At 33.5% G+C, this 22092-nt stretch overlaps 1 protein-coding gene across 2 annotated transcripts in view; it reads right to left on the bottom strand.

Annotated features, from left to right (window-relative positions):
* cdm (importin-13-like protein cdm) overlaps positions 1 to 22092 on the bottom strand; it is a 389177-nt gene that overhangs the window by 276321 nt on the left and 90764 nt on the right. For both annotated transcript variants that reach the window (XM_090408166.1, XM_090408167.1), the window contains exon 6: positions 14312 to 14610. In XM_090408166.1, the coding sequence (XP_090264292.1) occupies positions 14312 to 14610 (299 nt within the window). The remainder of the gene's footprint in view (positions 1 to 14311; positions 14611 to 22092) is intronic.

The following is a 22092-nucleotide window of genomic DNA, read 5'->3' as shown; positions in this document are numbered from 1 at the left end:
AGAGATTAAACAATATAGTATTTTTCAAATGTGCACAAAACCTAAAACAATTTAACAAGATTAACAACAAAAAAGTAAATCACATATTATAGAAAAACTATTAATTTATTATTCATGAATGTGTCTTAAACAGCTAAAGAATTTAATCCTTAGAGAATGCCATAACTTTTTTTTTTGTTTAATTAAATAAAAATGGAGAAAACTGTTTTAGCTTGCTTTTCAAATTGGACTGTGTAGAGATATAGGCCAAATGCAATTTGTGTTTTTATAAATTCTTGAGAAAGTGTAGTCCCATAGAAGGATTTAGGCTACTTTATCTGAATGTATATGGAAATGGTAGAAACATTAGGAGCCTGACTCAAAATTAAAACCCTATGAAAAGTTAGAGAGAGTAACTTAGGATCATTATTCTGAGTAATAAGACAGGATTGCTGTACTGATCATAATAATTTTAATATAACCATTTATGAGTATGAAGGTAAAAACTTATCTAGAAATATTTTATCTGGTATTTAACCATAAACAAAAATGTCAAACAGAAACTATCTTTTTATTTTGAATAGTTTTGTGAAATATTTTCACTTCGCAGGAAATAACATGAATAAACTAAAAAACTAGAAAGCAAATAAAAATCATTTACCATCTCTCATGAAAAATATTTTAACTTAAACAATGGAATATGTGCATTTACTATTATGCTGACTGCTGATACTTGGGCTGCTGTATACTACTGGTGGATCTGAGAGTGCCCGATGGATTAAAATTCCAAACTTGATGCAAAATCATCCCTTGTATTTATTTGTTTGTTACGCTAGAGCAGTGTTTCCCAACCTGGGGTCTGCGAGTAATTCAAAGGGGGGTCCACAGGATAGTTTATTTTCATTAAACTTTATCTTATCATGTTGCTCACACCTGGCCTAATTGATATGTTCATATTCTTCCGAATATCTCCATTTATAACAGTATTACATTGTCATAAATGACACATTTAGTGTTGTAAAATTGTAATTTATTACTTCATCTTTATATGTAAAATATAAAAAATTTCCATTTTGGATTTTATGGGCCGTGCTGAATTAACATTCGCTACGGGGGATCCACGACATATGAACATTCACTGCAGGGGATATGCGACTTCAAAAAGGTTGGGAAACACTGCACTAGAGGATGCTTCACCTTTCAGCTGATTCTCCACACAGACATAAAACCATCTATGTGGAGCATTTTAGTTTGCTGCTCTCTACTTGTTTTGTTTCTGTTGTATGCACTGCTAACCCTGATTTGCAATTTCTTTCATTCTCAATGTCCTTGAATTGTTCCCATTGCCATAACTCTTCAGATCTGCCTGTCCAATTGTGATCTACACTACTTATGTAGTGTAGGTCACAATTGGACCTACAAATCTACTCTATCCAGTTCAGGTCTACACTACTTATGTAGTGTAGACCTGAACTGGATAGAGTAGACCTCAACTCAATAGGCACCTGGTTTAAGTGCCAGATGTAGAGGTTTCAGATGATTAGGGATTTTAATAAATTTAGTTTAATCCTTTATCCAAGTGTGAGCAAACAAAGTTTGCGCCTGAAAGTATCTTCAGGACTGGGGGTAAGGTAGTACAACACTGGGAAACCCATTGTAAAGGTGGACCAAGCTAACATCACTCCTATCTCAGGATCTCCCATAATGCAAAATGCATCTCCTTGCAGATATGTATAATGTTATGCATTAAGGGAAGGGCCATTACCCAGACTAGTTTTGACCTTTATTGAGGTCTCTTCAGCGGGAGCCAGGCCCAGACGTAAAGATACTAGGCAGAAGCAATAGCGAGGTCATCTTTACCTATATGAGTTGCCAAAAGGTGTGTCACCTTTTTATTTTATTAGGGATTTTGTTGATTGGATAGAAGGTGACTAAGTTATATTAGCTAAGCAATCTTGCTATTTCATTTGTGACTGATTGTGTGTATGTGTGTGTGTGTGTGGGGGGGGGGGTGATTCACTGCTCCTTTATAGTCTTGGTGTGTTTATTCTTCTGATTGCTTTGAGGATGAAATAGAATTATTTTTTAATAACGTTTGATTGTAGCCATTTTTTGGAAGGAATGAACTAAGATACTGTAGCTGTTGATTTCTTTTATCTATGTTGGTGGAAATCCTATAGGATAGATCTATTGTATAACAAATGGATTATGCCTATTTTTTGCAATTGGTGGTGATGAGAAGTTGCATGTAGGTAATGTCTTGTGTTGGTTGGTTTCCTATAGACTGAGAAGTTAAGTAGGTTTTGTTTGGGTACCTCAACTAGTCTATCTAAAAATATGACCTGTTTCTTTCTAATTCAACAGTGAATTTATTATAAGAATGAATACTGTTCAGGTGGATAATGAAATCTTCTAACTGGGCAATAGTATCATGCCAGATGATAAAAAAAAATATCAACATATCTTTGCCATTCACTCAACACACTTCATTACCAAAATAAAGTATACTCGTCTAGATTCTAAAGACATTAACAAGTGTAGACAATGTATCCAGAGAAGGAACAAAAGTCCAATGAAAAGAGCAAGACCCCACAACTCTTTCAGATAATTTCTAGGTAAAACCTTTTTTTTTTTTTTTTTTTTAACTCAAAGATACTTAGGCTATCAGTAGCAAGAACTAAGAATGAGCTCATAAAAAAATACCACAATAAGCTAAAATATGGCTACATTATGTTGATATGTTTCATCTGGCCAGAATCCAAAGAAACACTTAACACATTCAATATCTCCATGAACAACTCATCATCAAATTCCTGACATATACCCTCAAGGGATGTACAGGATATGATGGTACTAGATGAAAAACTTACATCATTACTAACTTCCTATCTACAATTTTCCTCAAAATCAATTTGTTACCTGTCAGGACTAACATCAGATCTCATATTTCAGTCTTCTATCAATAGTCTATCAATACACAATACATCTTGATCTTTTTCCTGCCAACCTGGCAGAGAACATTTCTTTTGCTAATATTTGCTCTTTCACTCTGTTTAAGTGACCATATCACCCGAGATTAACTCTGCTAACACATTCCTAGATAGTCTAGTGTTTGGTCAAGTGCTTTATTTCTAACCCAGCTCTCAGAAGTTAAAATTGGTTTCAACACTGTTTTGTATACAGCTAATTTAGTATTTTGACTGATTTCTCTCTTATTCCATATAAATTTATTCAGCAGACTTCCTACCATACAAGCTTTGTTGATTCTGTTGTCTATTTTCCATATTTAATTTACCATCTTCACTAAAAATCATGCCTAAGCAGCTGAAATGTTTCACTTGTTCTATAGGTTCTCCATTCTCAATGCAGTTGATATTTTCAATGTTTCTGCTTATTTTCATCATTGTTATTGCTAACCTTCAATACCAAATCTACGACAATTGTTATTCAATTGTAGTCAGAGAATCTTGCAGACTTGTACTGAATTTCTTTAGAAGCATAAAGTAAAGAGTTAGATTAAACATCTCCAATTTTGATATCAGGTTTAATATCGCTTTCCTTCATAATGTTGGATCGTCCTTCCTGTCTTTTGATTCGCCATCTCGCTTTAACATTGTTCTGATTAAGGTTAATTAATTGTATGTTGGGTATCTACTTTGATACTGAACGAACGAGGATGGGCTGGCAATTTGGGATTTAGCCGACCAAATTGTATTCTTATTGGTTAAACCAAAATAAAAAATGATGGTACAACATGACAAAATTTCATGCCGGCTGGGGCGTCGCCCGGTTAAACAAGGCCCCCGTTGTTTTCGCCAGGGAACCAGGGTGAACAACGAAAAGTCAGCCACTGGAACAAATCTGAAAACAAACCCCAACTCAACATTACCAGAGTTAAAGATCGGTACTATCAACGTAAGAAGCCTGAATGGCAAAGAAATGGAGCTAGCTGAGGAATTAGATAAGTACCAGATCGACATAATAGGGGTGACTGAAACAAAAAAGACCAAAACTGGTGAGATCTTTCTGAGCAATAAATACAAAATGTTATATTCAGGCAATGATAATCAAGGAAAAGAAGGAGTAGCCATAGTATTCAACACAAAATACGAGGTTAATCTTCTTGAATGGCAGTCAGTCTCAAGTAGAGTAATGTGGGCAAATATGAGAATGGGGAACTGGACAATGAGACTTATTTGTGCCTATGGTCCCACAGAAGGTTCTACTAAGGTAGAAGTGGAGGAATTTTTTGAGGCTTTAGAAAAAGCAACTGACACAATGAAAAAGGAAAAGTTGGTCCTTGTTGGGGATCTAAATAGTAGAGTAGGAAATGATTGTGAGACATACAAAAATATTTTGGGAAAATTTGGAGAAAAGAGCAAAGCTAATAATAATGGCAAATATCTGTTGGATTTCTGCTCAGGACATGGACTGGTTATTACTAACACCATGTTCCAACATAAAAATGTGCACAAATTCACATGGAGAGAAGAGGCTAGGAATAAGAAAAGTCTCATTGACTATGTTATTGTTGATAGTGATGTTTTCTCCCTGGTGCAGGACACCAGAGTGTACAGAGGATTTGAAATTGGAAGTAATCACTATTTAGTCTTGAGCAGGATAAAATTGAATTTCATATTGAAAAGAATAACATGTAAGAAAGTTTTAAAGTGAATAAAAGTTGAGCAGCTCTCAGATGTGAACTGTAGACTAAAATACAGAAATATTATTGAAAAGAAAATGAAAGAGTTTGAGAACAGGAATCAAACCTTGGAGATTCACTGGCAAACTCTGAAGGAAACATTGATTGATTCTGCCAGAGAGGCATGTGGTGAGGTTGTGTGCAAGGATAAAAAAATCAGAACTCCCTGGTGGACACAGGAAGTTAAAGAGGCAGTGAAGGAAAAGAAGAAAGCATATCAAAAGTTCCTGGCAAATAAGTCAGCTTTTACTCTTACAGAATACAGAGACAAATGTAAGAAAGCTAAACAGTGTAAAACTAGCTAAACAAAAGTCATGGGAGGACTTTGGCAAGAATATAGAAAATAAATATCAAGAAGGTGGCAAAATATTCTGGAGGTTGTTGAAGAAGCTTAGGAATGGAGGAAAGAGTGCTGTAAAAGGAATTAGAGATGATAAAGGTGAAATGAAAACAGGAGAAAAAGATATCCTTGAAGTATGGAGTAATTACTTTGAAAAACTGCTAAATGAAACAAGCAGTGATGACAGCATAGTGGTAAAAAACACTGACCAGGCATGCAGTCAGGAATACATATCCATACTTGAAGTAGAAAAAGCCATGAAAAGGCTTGAAATGTGGAAAGGCAGCAGGAGTAGATGATATTCGACCAGAAATGCTGAAGTATGGTGGTATAAGAGTCTTACAGTGGCTGCACTGCATAGTTCAGAAAGCCTGGACAGAGGGACGAATTCCCGATGATTGGAGTAGAGCTCTCATAGTACCCATATATAAAAAGGGAAATAAAACTGAATGTGAGAATTACAGAGGTATTTCCCTACTGAGTGTTCCTGGCAAGATCTATGCAAGTATACTTGAGAAACGGTTGAGAAGAATTGTGGAAGAAAAGCTTGGTGAAGAACAAGCTGGATTCAGGCCAAATAGAGGCTGTCAGGATCAGATCTTCACTTTACGACAAATAGTCGAGAAAGCATGGGAATATAACAAAGATCTGTATTTAAGTTTTGTCGATCTGGAAAAGGCTTATGACAAGGTGTCAAGAGAGAAACTATTCAATACGCTGCAGTTATATGGTGTCAATGGGGCATTATATCAAGCAATACTTAGTCTTTATTTGAGTTGTGAGTCAGCAGTTAGAATTGAAGGAAGTACAGGAAGATGGTTTAATGTTAAATCTGGTGTGACACAAGGATGTACATTATCCCCTCTGTTATTCATTATCTATATGGATCACATTATGAAGGAATGTGGTATTAAACCTGATATCAAAATTGGAGATGTTAATGTCAGCTCTTTGCTTTATGCGGATGATGTTATACTTCTAAATAAATCCGCTACAAGTCTGCGAGATTCTCTGACTAAATTGAATAGCTGTTGTAATAGATATGGTATGAAGGTCAGCAATAAAAAGACAAAGACAATGAAAATAGGCAGAATCATTGAAAATGTCAACTGTGTTGTGAATGGAGAACCTGTGGAACAAGTAAAACATTTCAGCTACTTAGGCACAATTTTTACTGAAGATGGTAAACTAAATATAGAAATAGACAACAGAATCAGCAAAGCTGGTATTGTGGGAAGTCAATTGAATAAATTCATATGGAATAAGAAAGAAATTAGTCGAAACACTAAATTAGCTGTATACAAGACAGTGTTCAAACCAATTTTAACTTATGGATCTGAGAGCTGGGTCAGAAGTAAAACACTTGACCAAAGACTAGAGACCGCAGATATGAGAGTCCTGAGAAAGATTAGAGGCGTGAACAGATGGCATCAATGGCAATATCATATTAAAAATGAGGATATTAGGAAAGAACTTGACATTGTCAGCATCCAGGAATGCGTTAGCAGAGCTAATCTCAGATGGTATGGTCACTTAAATATAATGGGAGAGGAAAGATTAGCAAAACAAGTGTTCTCTGACAGGTTGGCAGGAAAACGACCCAGAGGAAGACCAAGATATAGGTGGATTGATATGGTACAAAGTGCCTTAGACGATAGAAATATAAGATCTGATAATGTTGGAGTCTTGACAAGTAACAGACTGATTTGGAGGAAAATTGTAGATAGGAAGTTAGTAATGATGTAATTTTTTCATGTAGTAATGTCATATCCTGTACACCCCTTGAGGGTACATGGCAGGAATTTGATGATGATGATGATGATGATGATGAATTGTATGTTGATTACTAATCCAAATATAGGGAAATTTCTATTATACTGCGCCACCCTATATTCAGATTAGTCTATGCAAAATAGTGTAATCAAATATTAATTAACTTTAGCAGTCTAATGTTTATATATAGGCCGAATTTTAGATTAACATTTGAGGTTCCCACTAGGTCCAATAATTTTATGAACGGTGCAGTGGAAAAGAATCAGGCTAACAAAAAATTGAAATCAATAAAACAAAACATTTAATTCAAGGTTATATAATATATACATAAGCATACTTTGGATACAAGATAATGCAAAATTAACTCAGTTCAACTATACATAACATTCACTTAACTTTTGGTATTAAACACTGAGCTTCAAAATCTAATTTCTCCCAAATAGGCAAAGATAGTTCTAAAGTTCATTACCACTGAAATTCACAGCAAATATTTTAACAATTATATTCTTTATCTATCCCTTAGTCAGAAATCACATAGTTCAGTCTAGAGATAGCTATCACTTTAAGGGGTGGGGGGGACTATTAATCTTCTAGCTTTGGCTAATTTCAACATAAACACCACAGTTAATGTTAGGATTTAACAGAAGGAGATAATTTCTTATAACTTCACTCTAAAATGCTATAAAGTACAACTGTTCTTACCGGAATAAATCTTTGCGCATTTTATTCACTGAGGCACACATAATACTTTAGATAATTATCACACTGGAGCTACACATTTTAAAAGTAATCTTCTTTAAACTAACTTAATCTTTAATTTCAGCACATCACATATGCAGACACACTTGCACTAGAAAATTCACTTATTCCTCACATACTACTTTTCAATAGAATCAGCTTTCCACTAATCTTCCTTGAAAGCTCTGGAATACAACATTAACTTCAGAATTCCATATCAATATTCTGAGTTGTCAATTTACATCTCGATCCTTCGTAATCTGATTACAGTACTTAATTCTTTGTACTACAGCCTCTTAACTCCATGCTGCTATTAAATTATTTCCTCATCTCTATTGTACTGTTCTCAGTGTAGTTACTGTGCTGAGTGCTCCAATTGTACTCAGTCCCTAGTTCCAGTGCTATACTGACTGACTGTTGTATCCTCTCTTTTTTCTCTCGCTTTCCGTTTTCATACCTTCACTCCTTTATCCCACCAAAACATGTTTTCACCGTCTAGCTCATATCAATTCCATCTCACGTCCATAACTCACGCGCTACACGCTCGCGCCTTCTATTTTTAACTCCGTCTCCATGACAACAATTAGAGCAGTGCATAAGCATTACATAACATTATACCTTTATATACAGAAACTAAATAAAAGGAATTTTTCAACTCAATTAATATATAATTAATTATGATGAACACAAATTCTTCTACTATCAATATAGGAATAATTAAAACAATCTGAACATTATTTTTATACAGAGTCCTTTCTATTATTAATACATATCTTAGATTAATGAATTAAATAAAAAAAACTCAAAGATAATTATATGAATAATAGTTTATAATAAGAGATTTACATTAAATAATATCTACAAATGTAGCCTATGATATGGTGGATTATGTTGGATTCTGAAGGGAGTATTAATAATTTTAATTTCTCTTCATTCAGAATCCAACAATAATATGGATCCTTCATTATCAATATGGATCACATATGATCCATATAGATAATGAATAACAGAAGGGATAATGTACATCCTTGTCTGACACCCAATTTAATATTTAACCATCTTCCTGTACTTCCTTCCATTCTAACTACTGACTTACTCGAATAATGTCCCATTGACACCATATAACTGTAGGCGTTTTGAATAGCTTTTCTCTTGGCACCTTGTCATGCTTTCTGCAGGCCTACAAAACTTAAATAGAGAACTTTGTTATATTCCCATGATTTCTCAACTATCTATTGTAAAGTGAAAATGTGATCCTGACAGTCTCTATTTGGCCTGAATCCAGCTTGTTCTATACCAAGTTTCCCTTCCACAATCCTTCTCAACCATTTCTAAAGTATAATTGCATAAATCTTATCAGGAACACTCAGTAGTTTTATTGTTTTATTTTCCCTTTTTGCATATGGGTATTATGAGAGCTCTACTCCAATCACCTGGAATTTGTCCCTTTGTCCGAGCCTTCTGAACTATGCAGTGCTACTCGAGCATTTATGGTCAAATATCATCTATTCCTTCTGTCTTTCCACATTTCAGGCTTTTGATGGCATTTTCTACTCCAAGTATAGATAGGTATTCCTGATTACATGCCTATTGAGTGTTTTTACTACTATGCTGTCACTACTTGTTTCATTTAGCAATTTTTCAAAGTAATTACTCTACATCAAGGATATCTTTTTCTCCAGTTTTCATTTCACCTTTAACATTTCTAATTCCTTTTACAGCATTCTTTCCCCCATTTCTGAGCTTCTTCAACAGCCATCAGAATATTTTGCCACCTTCCTGATATTTATTATCTATGTTCTTACCAAAGTCTTCCCATGACTTTTGTTTAGCTGGTTTTACACAATGCTTAGCTTTCTTACTTTTATCTCTATATTCTCTAAGAGCACAAGGCTGACTTATTTGCCAGGAACTTTCGATATGCTTTCTTCTTTTCCTTCACTGCCTCTAACTTCCTGTGTCCACCATGGAGTTCTGATTTTTATCCGATTTATAGACCTAGAACTTCCTCCATTTTGACGGTATATCAGTTAAAATGATGGTATTGCAGGCCAGCTGACATGCAGTATACAGGCCAGAACCTGTCAGTAATTTAACAATAAACCAAAAATAAAATCGTACAGTGATGGCAATGCTGCAATCAAAATAAATCTCCCTCAACAACCAAGTCATCCAAACAAATCAAACAAAGCTTATTCCAAAGATACCAGAATCCTTACTCAAAATCACTTCTGCATCCACTTTACAAACATCTGTGGCGCAAATTTCAACATGAATGATGTTCATCATCACTTACAGACATCCATCCAAGACCATCTACTTTTAAAAGAACCCCAAAATGCAGTCACGTCTACAGTTCATCTTCAATGCATGTTCAAATTATACTCTTCACAATTCGTTTTGCCCAATCTGACATTGCGTACTAGAGAATACTAAATTTAGAATCCTCTGCTTTTGGCATCCTCTGTCTCAAAATTTCCTTGCCCTACTTAGTAACATTCATCTGCTGTATTTACATATATCCAAACTCTAAAACCACTGGAACTTCTTCACCTTCCTATCCATGAAATCTGACGATCTTCAATTCAGCTATCCAAACAATGAAATCATCTTCCTAGGTGCTATATATCCATGACTCCAATTGTATCCCCTTCTCCAACACTACTAATCAAGCTTGACATAATGTGGAGATCTTTGCTATAACTGATGACTAATGCAAATCATACATCTACCTACCTAAATTCCCAATAATCCCCTCAACTTTTCCAATATCCTTGGATTTTTTTTTTAAACTAGTTCACCTTCCAAATACACTACAGATAGATTCCAGATACACAAGGTCACCTGTCCTCTTAGCAGATCACCTCGTGATACTACAAAGGTAACAACAGGGATGACTTTCACAATTACTATTTTTCCTTTCCATGGCATGACTATTGATTCTGCTCTTCTAATCCAGACACCTAAACTGAAAGAGTCACAGAAATCATCTGTACTGGGATGGAGGCCTTCATCCTTTATTCTACCCAAAGTTCTCACTGACTTTCCAAGCCCTGGTTCAAGAGATGTATAAAAAAAAAAAAAAAGGAACAACCTTTATGTTGATTCATTTGCAATCATTGTTCTCTTCTTTAACTGGGCTCTAGCATATGACAGTAGGCTGATAATCTTTGCTCTCTCTCTCTCATTCTGTTCACTTCCTTTAATAACTCATGTCTTCACTGATACAATGTTTTCACCTTTTAAATTATTAATGTCTGTCAAAATAATCAACTCTTTCAACTTTTTTTTTTTCATTTTGTATCTTGATAGTTTCTCAAATATGTTATTCATTTTCACACCAGGGAGTGAAACAAAACTAAAACAAAATTTAGTCAAGATCTCATTAACTACTACTCTTATCACAGTATCACCATAAAAATATCTCCTTACTTTTCCTTAATTCCGATAAAAAATATATCACACGTGGATGGATGTCTAAATGCGCAGAACAGAAAAATAGTGAACGGTTAGACAAATAAATATTCTTAAATATTGTGCTCGTTCTCCTTAACTATTCTTAAATATTTTATTCTCCCTAATAACTATTCTAACTATTAATAGAATAGTTAATAGGAATATGTAAATAGTTAACTATAAATATTAGTTGGATATAATTATTCTCCCTAAATATTCTTAAATATGGTGATCTTTCTCCCTAACCATCCTATCCCAGTTCTGTAGCAATTATAATTCCAGCTACAGAGCCTGTAGTAAGAAAGAATATTGATAACTGTATACGAAATAAAAATTTTCAGAAAGCTAAATATAATCTGAATATTAAATATATGAAATATTTCTTAGAATTTTTAAAAGAAATATTTTATTTAAAATATCTTTTTTTTCTCCACATATATTATATCCATGAAGAATTGTCGGCAATCAATTTCCCCCCCATGAATTGTCCGGGCATGCCACTGCAGCAGTTCCCAACAAGAAGCCTCAGGAAACTTGGCATGCATACATCAACGTTATACAGTACTACTCAGAAAATTGTAAGATTGTTACACCTTCATCCATATCGTGTGCACTCAGTCTATGAAATGAATGACCTGGATAATCTGTAAATGAATAATCTTTTGCAGATGGTTATGCTCAATCATTGAAGAATGTGGTATAGAGATGCTTGATACAGTTTTCTTCAGTGACTAGGACTGGTTTCACCTCAGTGGGTATGTGGATAGTCAAAACAATAGGATTTGGCCATGTAAAAATCCACAAGCTTTTCATGAAAAAGTCATGCATTCTCTAAAAAGTGGAGTTTGGGTGTGCAATATCAAGTGGTCATATAGTGGAACCATTTTCTTTGAAACGATGGTGAATAGTTCTGTCTACCAAGACATCACACAGTTCGTGGTGTTCCCTGATATCAGCGAATGCCATTGTTGGTTCCAGCAAGACAGTACGATGTGCCATATGTCAAATAGTACCATACATTTTTTTTACAAGAATTTTTTGGTGGCAGTCTCATCTGAGAACTGTCCTCCAAGATTACCAGATTTTTTTTTTCCTTTGGGGGTACCTCAAAGTTGTTGTTTATCAGAATAATCCTCATGCACTGGATAAACTAAAAAAAAAAACATTTCAACAGCAATTGAAAACATCAGTGTGCAGGTGCTTCACAAGAGTTTGCATTCACAAAGGAGGTGGCCACTTTCAACATGTTATAATGAGGTTCCTATTCTTCTTCTGTTGTTATAAAGGTTCAATTATATACTTGTTTCATTTTTCATATACTTGTAATTAATCTTGAAACAGGTGTGTGTTATTTCTGGGTTGCACAACTGTATGATCACCCTGTACAACAAGTATTTATTATTTAGCAATATCTTAGTAATTTTAGTCTTCTTTTATTTCAGCACCATCAAGTACAGAAACACAATACTTTTCTAATACAAGCATGCTGATGGTATCTATCTTCAATTCTGAAGATGGCAAGTTTCAGCAGCTGACTTTCAATGTTCATCCTGGTTCCTTGACTAAAACAGTAAGGGACTTATATAACTGAGATATCCAGCCAGCATAATATATGATCACAACATAGTATATTTGTCTTTGGTTTAATCCAATGCAAACTTCGTGTTTGCTGGCTAAGTCCCAAATTGCCAGTTCATTCATATTCATTATGCCTGATGCAGTTTTTAACCATTCTTTGCTATTCCTCTGTTTACTGCCAGGTCACTCAAATTCTGCAAACTCTTTCTACACCACTCCTTTACCTATTCTCATAGCCATCATCTTCTATTTATATCATCTGTTGTGCCAAATGCTAAAGCTATGATCTTCCTGCTTTTATCCATCCTGCAGATATGTCCAAAAAGTTTAAGTTTCCTTTGAATTATTTCCTTCATTAGATTATCTTTGCTGTTTACTGTTCTATACAGTTCTTTGTTCATTACATTTTACATCCAACCAATTCATAGAACTTTCTATAACATGTTCTTATGAATGGTTAAAGACTGAGATGAATGCCAACATTCATCTCAGTCTTTAACCATTTCCCATGTCTCACAACAGCAGAGAGCACTTGTGAATATGCATGCTTCCAGTAGTGTCTGCTTTGTGGCAAGGCTCACCGATTTCCTTTTACATATAATTTCATTACCTGTATGTTTACTTTTGCTTCTGTAATACAAGATCTTATCTCTTTTTTTACAGTCTAAATCATGCAGCATGTTGTACATGAAACTAACCTCTTCAGTTTGTGCCCTTGAACTTTATCCTTTTCAATCTGAATATTATTTTAGTTTTTTTTTCAATGTCATATCAATCTATATCTCATTCCTTCTTCACTTAACTTCAGCACTGTTCTTCATTGTCTTCAACAGACTATCATTGGCAAATCATAACTTACTGATTTTTTTGTACCTTGAACTGAAATTCCTGGAGACCAGACATGGAATGTTTCAAAAGCTCCATGTTTGGTCTCCAGAAGATCTAATCCTTAGCCCACCCACAGTACAACCCTTCTGTGAGTGGAAATGCCATTAAATAAAGACAACATTCAAACCTAGACCTTAACAGAACTTTTGCTATTCTTCCTGAATGCACTATGGAGGCACCCTCAACTGCTCGTCAGCACTACTACTAATAGTTGTTCTTACAAAAAATAATTACCTTTCTACACTCCAAACCAAAGACCTGAAAACTAAGGTGCAAGAAAAACTTATCACCAATTCATTTTTTTAACTTTAAATAAAAAATGTGTCTAAGCAATGACTAAATAGCTATTAACTATATTATTTTCTGAGAAAGTTGAAAGGAACCAACTGTTTACATTGTAGAAGTTGATTGGATATTAGATCCAACATTATTGCAAAGCTAAATGTAGAAACTATGACAGTTTTGTAAGGTAAGTTGACCAGAGAGCTTACAGGAATACATTCACCAGCATTCATGAGTTGTCTTAGCATGGGCCATATAGAAGACATAAGGGCAGCCGAAGTGTCTATATATTCACCTTTTATTGGTCCATTTTGATAAGGTTTAACTGACCTGACAGCTGTTTTGAACTGAAACCTTAAGAGAGCAACTTATATGAAACTATCATAGTTTCCACATTAGGCTCTGAAATAATGTTGGATCTAATATCCACTTGACATATAATTTTACATCGCCAAACTGAAGCCTTTTGGCTCTTTATTTTAGTAACTGTTTACATATAAATTTCTTGAAGGAAAAATTCTCTCAAAATAAGTGAACTTATCTCAAAAGAAAACTAATTTATTAAAGTGACTTACTTGTGTGAATCAGGGTGGGTTGCAACATTAGTAAGAGTTTCCAATGCAGTTTGACACAACTCAAGATTATATACTGCATTCAATATGCACAGCAACATTGGTTCATATTCCAACACTGAAGAACTTAACTGTGACCAACTAGAGTAACATTTTAGAGCCATTTGATGTAAACTATGAGATTTAGTTGTATCTGGTTGAGATAGGATGTGGTGACTCAAGTTGATTACTTGACGAAGTGAAGACTGAAGAGCATTTCGAACAATTCCCCGCTGAGAACTTGCTAAGTGAACAGTCTGAAACTAAGGAACCAAATAGTGTTATACTTTTCTGCTGTGGTATTATGATTAATTTACATTAACACAGAATTATTTGGGAGCATGCTGAAAATTTATTCCTAAAATTTTATACGATTTCTCAACATTACCTATGTGGTCAACATACAAAAAGAAAAACATGGAATGGTCTTTCATCTGTACAAACATTCATTTACACTGTTTTCACTGCTATGATTTCAGAGACTTCTACAAATCCATGTAGTAGTTAGCATTATTACATAGATTTGTTATAGAAAAAATAAAAGTGGAGACATTAATTTTCAGTATGCCTACATATTTACTTACAGAATTTTTCATTTACTTCAATTCATGCATGATTTATAAATAGGAAGACTTATTATTTAACTCTTAATAGACAAAAATTACAACCTGAGACACAGAATATTGAGTAATATCTTTTTTTTTTTTTTTAATTTAAAACATAAAACAAGCGTTCATATTTAGGAATGAGGTTTTTTTTTTTTTACTCTGCAAATGAAATAAGCCATCAATATATAAATAGTAAGGTCTTGAAACAAAAATCATTATGTCAAAAAATAATGCAATTTTACACTAGCTCCAACCCACGTAAGTGTGTATATCTCATCAATGTGAAATGAACTACACACAAGGCACGACCTGACAATGGAGTCATTATGTAGAAGATAGTTGACAACTGATGAAGAAGATCTACGATAGTATTGCATGGTGTTTCCATTATTACTATGATGGAAACACCATGTTTGTTTCAATGTGGAATTCTATGAATTGGCATAATAAAACCATAAAACTAAGGAAAACTCACTTTAAAACTTATTTGTAGAATAAGTTTCTTCTTAGACACCTTCACTACAGAATGGCATTCAAAGATTAATACAAAAAAGTGTCACTTCAGTAGCTAATGTTAGATAACTTAAAGGTTAATATTTTCTAAACTAAAAAAAAAAAAAATTATATATATAAGATACGAAAGATGTACCATCTCCCATAAATAGGACAAATGTAAACCAGCAGCAGAGCTGCAAGAACAAAGAATTAGGTAGATGCCTGGATGGATTTAATATGTTGTAATTCTTTCTGTAAAAGTAAAACAAAGAATAACTCCAAAGAAAAAACACTGAAAAATTTTCTAAAAATCTTTTCCTAATTAAAATTCATTTTTTTTTTTTTTTAAATTTATGATGTATCACGTTTTCTATGTCTATACTACTTATTTTTTTTTTTTTTAAATTTATGATGTATCACGTTTTCTATGTCTATACTACTTATGAATTAGCGATCATCGCAGATGCTCACTTTCTACTATGCGATACATAGTGTGTATTCTCAAATCGGGCACCCCCCAAGATTAAATCCTGAGTGCGCTACTGGCAAGATGTAATAAGGTCTTGAAAGTCCCAGCCTTTTGACTAGGATAGTGGTAAAATTCAACATAGATATAACATTCTATGAGTCTTCTTCCTAAAAACTGAAAAATTGTAAACTGCCATGTAGTTTACAAAGAATTAATAGATCTAAAAAGGCCACTTGGTTAACTATTTCTTTTTAAAAGATAAGAATCCTAGGATGAAGTGCATTTAATTTGGCAAGAAACTTCTGTAACTCAGAGGGAAAAGCATCCCAAATTACAAAAATATCATCTGCATATCTGTATGAATGTATAGGTCTAGATGAAACATAAAACATGACATTGTTCAAAGTGTTCCATGAAGAAGTTGGCAATGGTTGAAAAATAGGACTGCCCACAACAAATTATATCAACAGCTGCTGATATAATTTGTTTTGAAAGTTGAAATAACCAGAGTGTATAACAAAATCAAATACAGTAGAGCATGGTTGTAACAAGCACAGAAATAGTAAGATCATGGCTGTAATGAGCTAAAGGCATTATGATTTTAATTTATGCATATTCTAATACAATTACTCACTTTTATTTGTCATGTAGTATGACAAGTATACTACATGGATATAGCATGCAAATTTTGGTAACTATGTAAATACTTAATTGCTCAGGTTGTTCTTGGAAAAAACAAAACCGAAAAAAGTGACTTAGCTTTTACAACCACATGCATCAGATTATGGGCCAGCCTACAACCTAATCTTACTCTTAGGAACCATCCTAACTCTACATATCTCTCTCTCTCTCTCTCTCTCGTCAGTGTCTAACTTGCAGCATCCTCTCCCGCTCTCACTTTACCCAAACATTGCCATGACTAAAATCAGTTATAAACTAACCCTTCTATTAGAAACAAGCTACTAAAAGAAAGCATCACTCTGTTTGAAAAAAAAGTTGAAATTATTTGCAAGTTAGAACACACTGCAAAAAATCTTGAAGTTTGTAAAAAGTTTTCTTTGTACTCTTCAACAATATCAACATTGTGAAAGAATAAAGATGTTTACATACTGGCACTGAAAAACATAATCAAAACAAACAATTTAGAAAGTGAAAACTTACAAACTTCAATTATGCATTGCTTCAAAAGTTCGCTACACAAAGAAGTGCTGGATTCTCAATGGACGGTCTGATCTTGAAGACTCAAGCAGAAAAATTTGCAAAACAATTTGGAAGCAATGATTTTGTATGTAAAAACAGTTGACTAGATAAATGAGATTGTGTTTATTAGTATTGTTTTTAATTATAGAGAAATAAACTGTTTAATATTGAGTATGTGGTTTTAAAATTGTGGACAAATAAAGTGTTAAATATTATAATTTACCTAGTCTAGTCAGAAATACTGTTACAACTTGAACAGCACATAAACCTATAACCTATCAGTAAATCGTTACTTTGTGTTCTCATAGGATTATGGTGGAAAGCATGCTTTCCCAGCCCTTACAAGCTGTTGTATCCTGATACAACATGGTCGACTTTCAGTTCTTTGGAGGTCAGATGTCACCTGTATTATTATTGTAACAATTAATAGTCCAATACATAAACATCCTGCTGATCCCAAGTGTTTTTAGCATGTTAAAAATAACAGATTGTTGCACTTTAACCTTGTGAAGTGCAATTACAGCTACATTGTTCTCATAATCTCCCCACTGCATGTTAACCCATACAGCTAGACAACCCCCACTCCCTCTACTGATAAATACATGAATGTTGGCTGTGCAGTGCCAGCAATGGAAACGAGCTCACAATTTTGTAGGCAGCGCATACAAAATAATGCATGCTACATTATTTTGTATAATGTAGCATATTCATACAAGTAATATCTAACTATCTCTCCCAGTCAAGATGCTACATTTTTTGCAATTCACTACGAGCAGATTTGCTTGATTGATAATCGCCAAGTTTAACTCATTGTACAATTGTTTATTTATACTAGATTTTTTTCTCTATATATATTTCACCTCCCAATGATGCTGTTAGCCATTATATATGACTAACAGTATCAGTGGGAGGCTGCTTAACATAATTAAAAAAAGGACAAAAAAAAAAAACGTTTTGTAACAGCAGTTAATATCTATAAGTTAAAAAGACTAATGATACTCATGATTAAACTATCATTCCAGACATGTTATGTGAAGTGTCTCCATTGTTGTGTAAATTCTGTTATGTTTCTCTGCTGCATAGGAGAGAAAGATCTTTAATGTTACAAGTGCTAATTAATGACTTCCAGATGGCGGATCGTTCTATGGTGTTTTGAGCGAATGACCTTTGAGGACCCTTGAACAATCTGTCGAAGTAATTCTCTTCAAAGTAGGGCAGGGAGGATGCTTGCCAATTTACCATGTATTTTCCTTGAGGATGTGTGCTATGAATCTTATTTTTTCTTCCCATTTCTTTCATCAGTTCCTCTAAAATGGATACTCAAAAAAAAAAAAAAAAAAGGTACTAAAGAAACTTTTATTTTCTGATGAACCATCCTGTGATAACCCAGAAATTAATTACAAAAAGGCACAGTGTCTATTGCATACATTGCAATGTATCAAGAAAAACAGCTAAAATATTAAAGGCAATCAAACATCAGAATAGCCTTCAAACCAGTCAACACCTCACGAAACTTTCTACACTAAACACAAACTGAAACTTCTTCCATTTTATAAACATCCGTATATACAAGATTCTGTGCTCTTGTGGATAGATATGTAGATTAGACTGGGAGAAGTTTCAAAATCCACAAAGAATATATAGGCAATATTGAAAACAAACTGGAAGAAAAAGGCAGACTCGTAGCACACATCCTTAAAGAACATCACATAATAAATTGGCAAGAATCCTCCATATCCTACTTAGAAGAAAATTACTTGAACAGGTTGTTCAAGGAGTCCTCCAAGGTCATTCACTCAAAAGGCACACTACACAACATCCAGAAGTCATTAATTAACATATGTAGCATTAAAGGCCTCTCCTATGCCATCAATCACATGCCGAGTTTGCACAACAATAGAGAGAATGCGCATAACATGCCTAATGATACTCATGATTAAACTATCATTCCATTGTATTTTTTTGTTGTTGTTTTTTGTATCATTCCAGCCATTTCAACTTACAGATATTAACTGCTGTTGGAAGACATTTAATTTTTGTCATTTTTTACTTATGTTAAGCAATCTCCAGATGATGCTGTTAGCCATATAGACAGCAAAACATGTAGAAAAAAAAGTAGTATATACAAACAATTGTATACAAGTTTAAAAACCTGGTAATTATCAATCAAGCAAATCTACTCATAGTGAATGGTAAAATATCTATGCAATTTTTTTATTCCCTCTCATACTTTTTTTTTGTATCAATTGTTTATGGAATCACTGAGAATTAAATTAAAAAAAAAAAAAAAATATATATATATATATATATATATATATATATACACACACACATAAGGTAGATTTAATACATCACTGATGATATAGTGAGAAATTTTTGTCTGTCCCCTGGTACTCCTTATTACCAAGTTTGACCATAGTTAACAATATATGATGGAAATTCTTCTTGGAAGAATTCAATCAGACCTTAGATATTGTGTTCATTATTTACTAATATTCCTTTATCAGACATCATAACATTGGAAAGGTCTAGATCATAGGTTCCCAAAGTGGGCAGTGAAGCCTTCTAGGGGGGCTATAGTGGGATCAGAAGCATTTGGAGGGCATTCAGGTGCTCTAGTGGTCGATGGCTCTTTATAGAAATTAATATATATTTAAAAATTAATTATTTGTGATTTTGCGATTAGATAACCATTTAAAATTTAAATATTGCATTTTAATTCATCTTATGCCCATCTTACACAATCAATTTTTTAAATCAATTTTCTATTTCAATTATTTAATCAGTTGAAAATTTACCATGTCATATAGAAATAGATGTCAATTTTCTATGTCAATGAGAAAATAGAACATGTATATATGTGTGTATAATAGGTTATGTTTACAGTAGCAAACATATTCATTATATTTCATTTCAAAATATATATAAAATATATAAAACCACTTTTCTAATTGATTTGTACAAAAATAAACCCAATTTTATATAATTTAATATTACGAGTAAAAACGCGAAAAACTGTTATAATGGGAGGGCGTTACAAAATTTATGTCTTGCAAAGTGGGCGGTGACCAGAAAAAGTTTGTGAACCTATGGTCTGGATGAAGAAGGGCCTTTAAAAGCAGATTGGTTCGATATGCCAATGTTTGTTGAAAGTTTTTCACTTGGTTATATTATAAATTAAAGATACCAAGAAATTATATACTTCGTTTAATCCAAGTGTAAGCAAACAAAGTTTGTGCCTGAAGTATCTTTCAGGACTAGGGCAACTCGTGGCAAAGGAGGTACGAGTTCACACCACTTTCCTTAGTATCCAATAGAGTTGCCCCAGTCCTGAAAGATACTTCAGGTGCAAGCTTTGTTTGTTTATACACTTGGATAATGGATTAAACTAAGTATATAATTTCTTGGTATCTTTAATTTACACTCAATGTTATTGATTCCACACACACATAATTTATGATAGGTTTTATTTGCAGCTTTATTAAACAAGTCAATAAGATTAGCAAAGGAAACAACAATGAGGATATGCTAGCACATAAAAAGAGGTATATCGTTATCAATTTGGATACAACGTTAAGTCATTAAAAAAACAAATAAGTCTTGTTTTAAGATTGTTGATGTCCCACATGAATTTAAATTAAGTGTGTCAACAATACGATCTTTAAAAATAAGAATAAAATCAGAGAAACAGGTGAAACTCCTACTCCCTTCTCATGAAAGAAAAGTACCCATTCTAGGAGTGAAACTTCCCAGAGTTGAAAACATTGTTAATTGCATAGAAAATGAAAATTTAAATCAAAAGTCAACACCCATCAACACACAAATCATAAAAAATAAAGCTCTATCTGTAAAAAAATAGAAAAATAAATCAATAAAAACAGTAAAAAGATGTGAAAAATGTGTTCTAAGACGTCTGCTTTACATGGATTTCTTGAAATATCTACCCATGTAAAACGAAGATTATCTATAATTGTTCTGTATTCAAACTTCTTTGAATACAGATGTGATGGGAGATAACATTCCATTTCTGAGAGGTATCCTTGATTATGATACATTACATGTGAAGTATTTTTATATAGATAATCTTCAAAACAAACATTCTAGCTCTGTGAACAATGGTTTTAATGACTCTTAATTTCTGTTATGAAAAGTCCCTGGCTCAGGTATAGATGAGTCTTTTGGTTAGGAAAACCCCAAGTTCAAATCCTGTCTATGACATGAGGAATCTATCAGGTCTTCTTAATCCAAGTGTCAATTAGCCAGTATTGTACAGAGGTAGGGGAGTTCTCTCAGAAACATTAGTTTTTCACTCAAAACAGGAAAAACATTTCTATGAACACAAATCTACAAGTATAAATACTTTTTCTTAGATAATGAAGAGTGGTATGTCTGCTGTATTAATTCGCTGGGACCCCTAATAAGGAGACTAAACTAGGGAATGGATGGGTTGAAGAAGAATTCCTATTATAAGCAATGATAAAAATTATGTATCTATTGGCCCAAATTTGATAAATAATTAAAAGGTAGCCATTTGAATCATTATTAATAAGGACATCTAAAAGTGAAAGGTTCCCCTGAACTGTATTCTAGAATATTAACTGCAAGTCCACAAATGTAAGTAGGCTGCCTGTTTAACATAGCTTAGCCAAAATACCATATATCTGAAATTTTTAGACTTTAATGGTTGTAAAAACTTTCTTCAAATTACAAGTAAGACCACATTACAAGAATTTATATAAAGAAAACTTCCTTAAACCTAAAATACTCAACTAGATCTCCAACAACAGAGAACAGAAGAGAAATCAATCAAGAGCTTAGTTACCTTACATACACTCTTTAACTTAATGGATATGGGTGCAAGACAATCAACAAAATTATGCAATCTCCCCACTCCTACATACAAGACTAATAAACAAGGCCTCAAAAGTACAGTCACCTTTCCTTACATCTGCAATATTATGGACAAAATTTCT

This window comes from Typopeltis vanoorti, chromosome 18 (genome assembly GCF_054136105.1).
Source record: "Typopeltis vanoorti isolate ZY-2024b chromosome 18, IOZ_Tvanoo_1.0, whole genome shotgun sequence".
Classification (NCBI taxonomy): Eukaryota; Metazoa; Arthropoda; class Arachnida; order Uropygi; family Thelyphonidae; genus Typopeltis; species Typopeltis vanoorti.
This window is presented reverse-complemented; position numbering and strand designations above follow the sequence as displayed.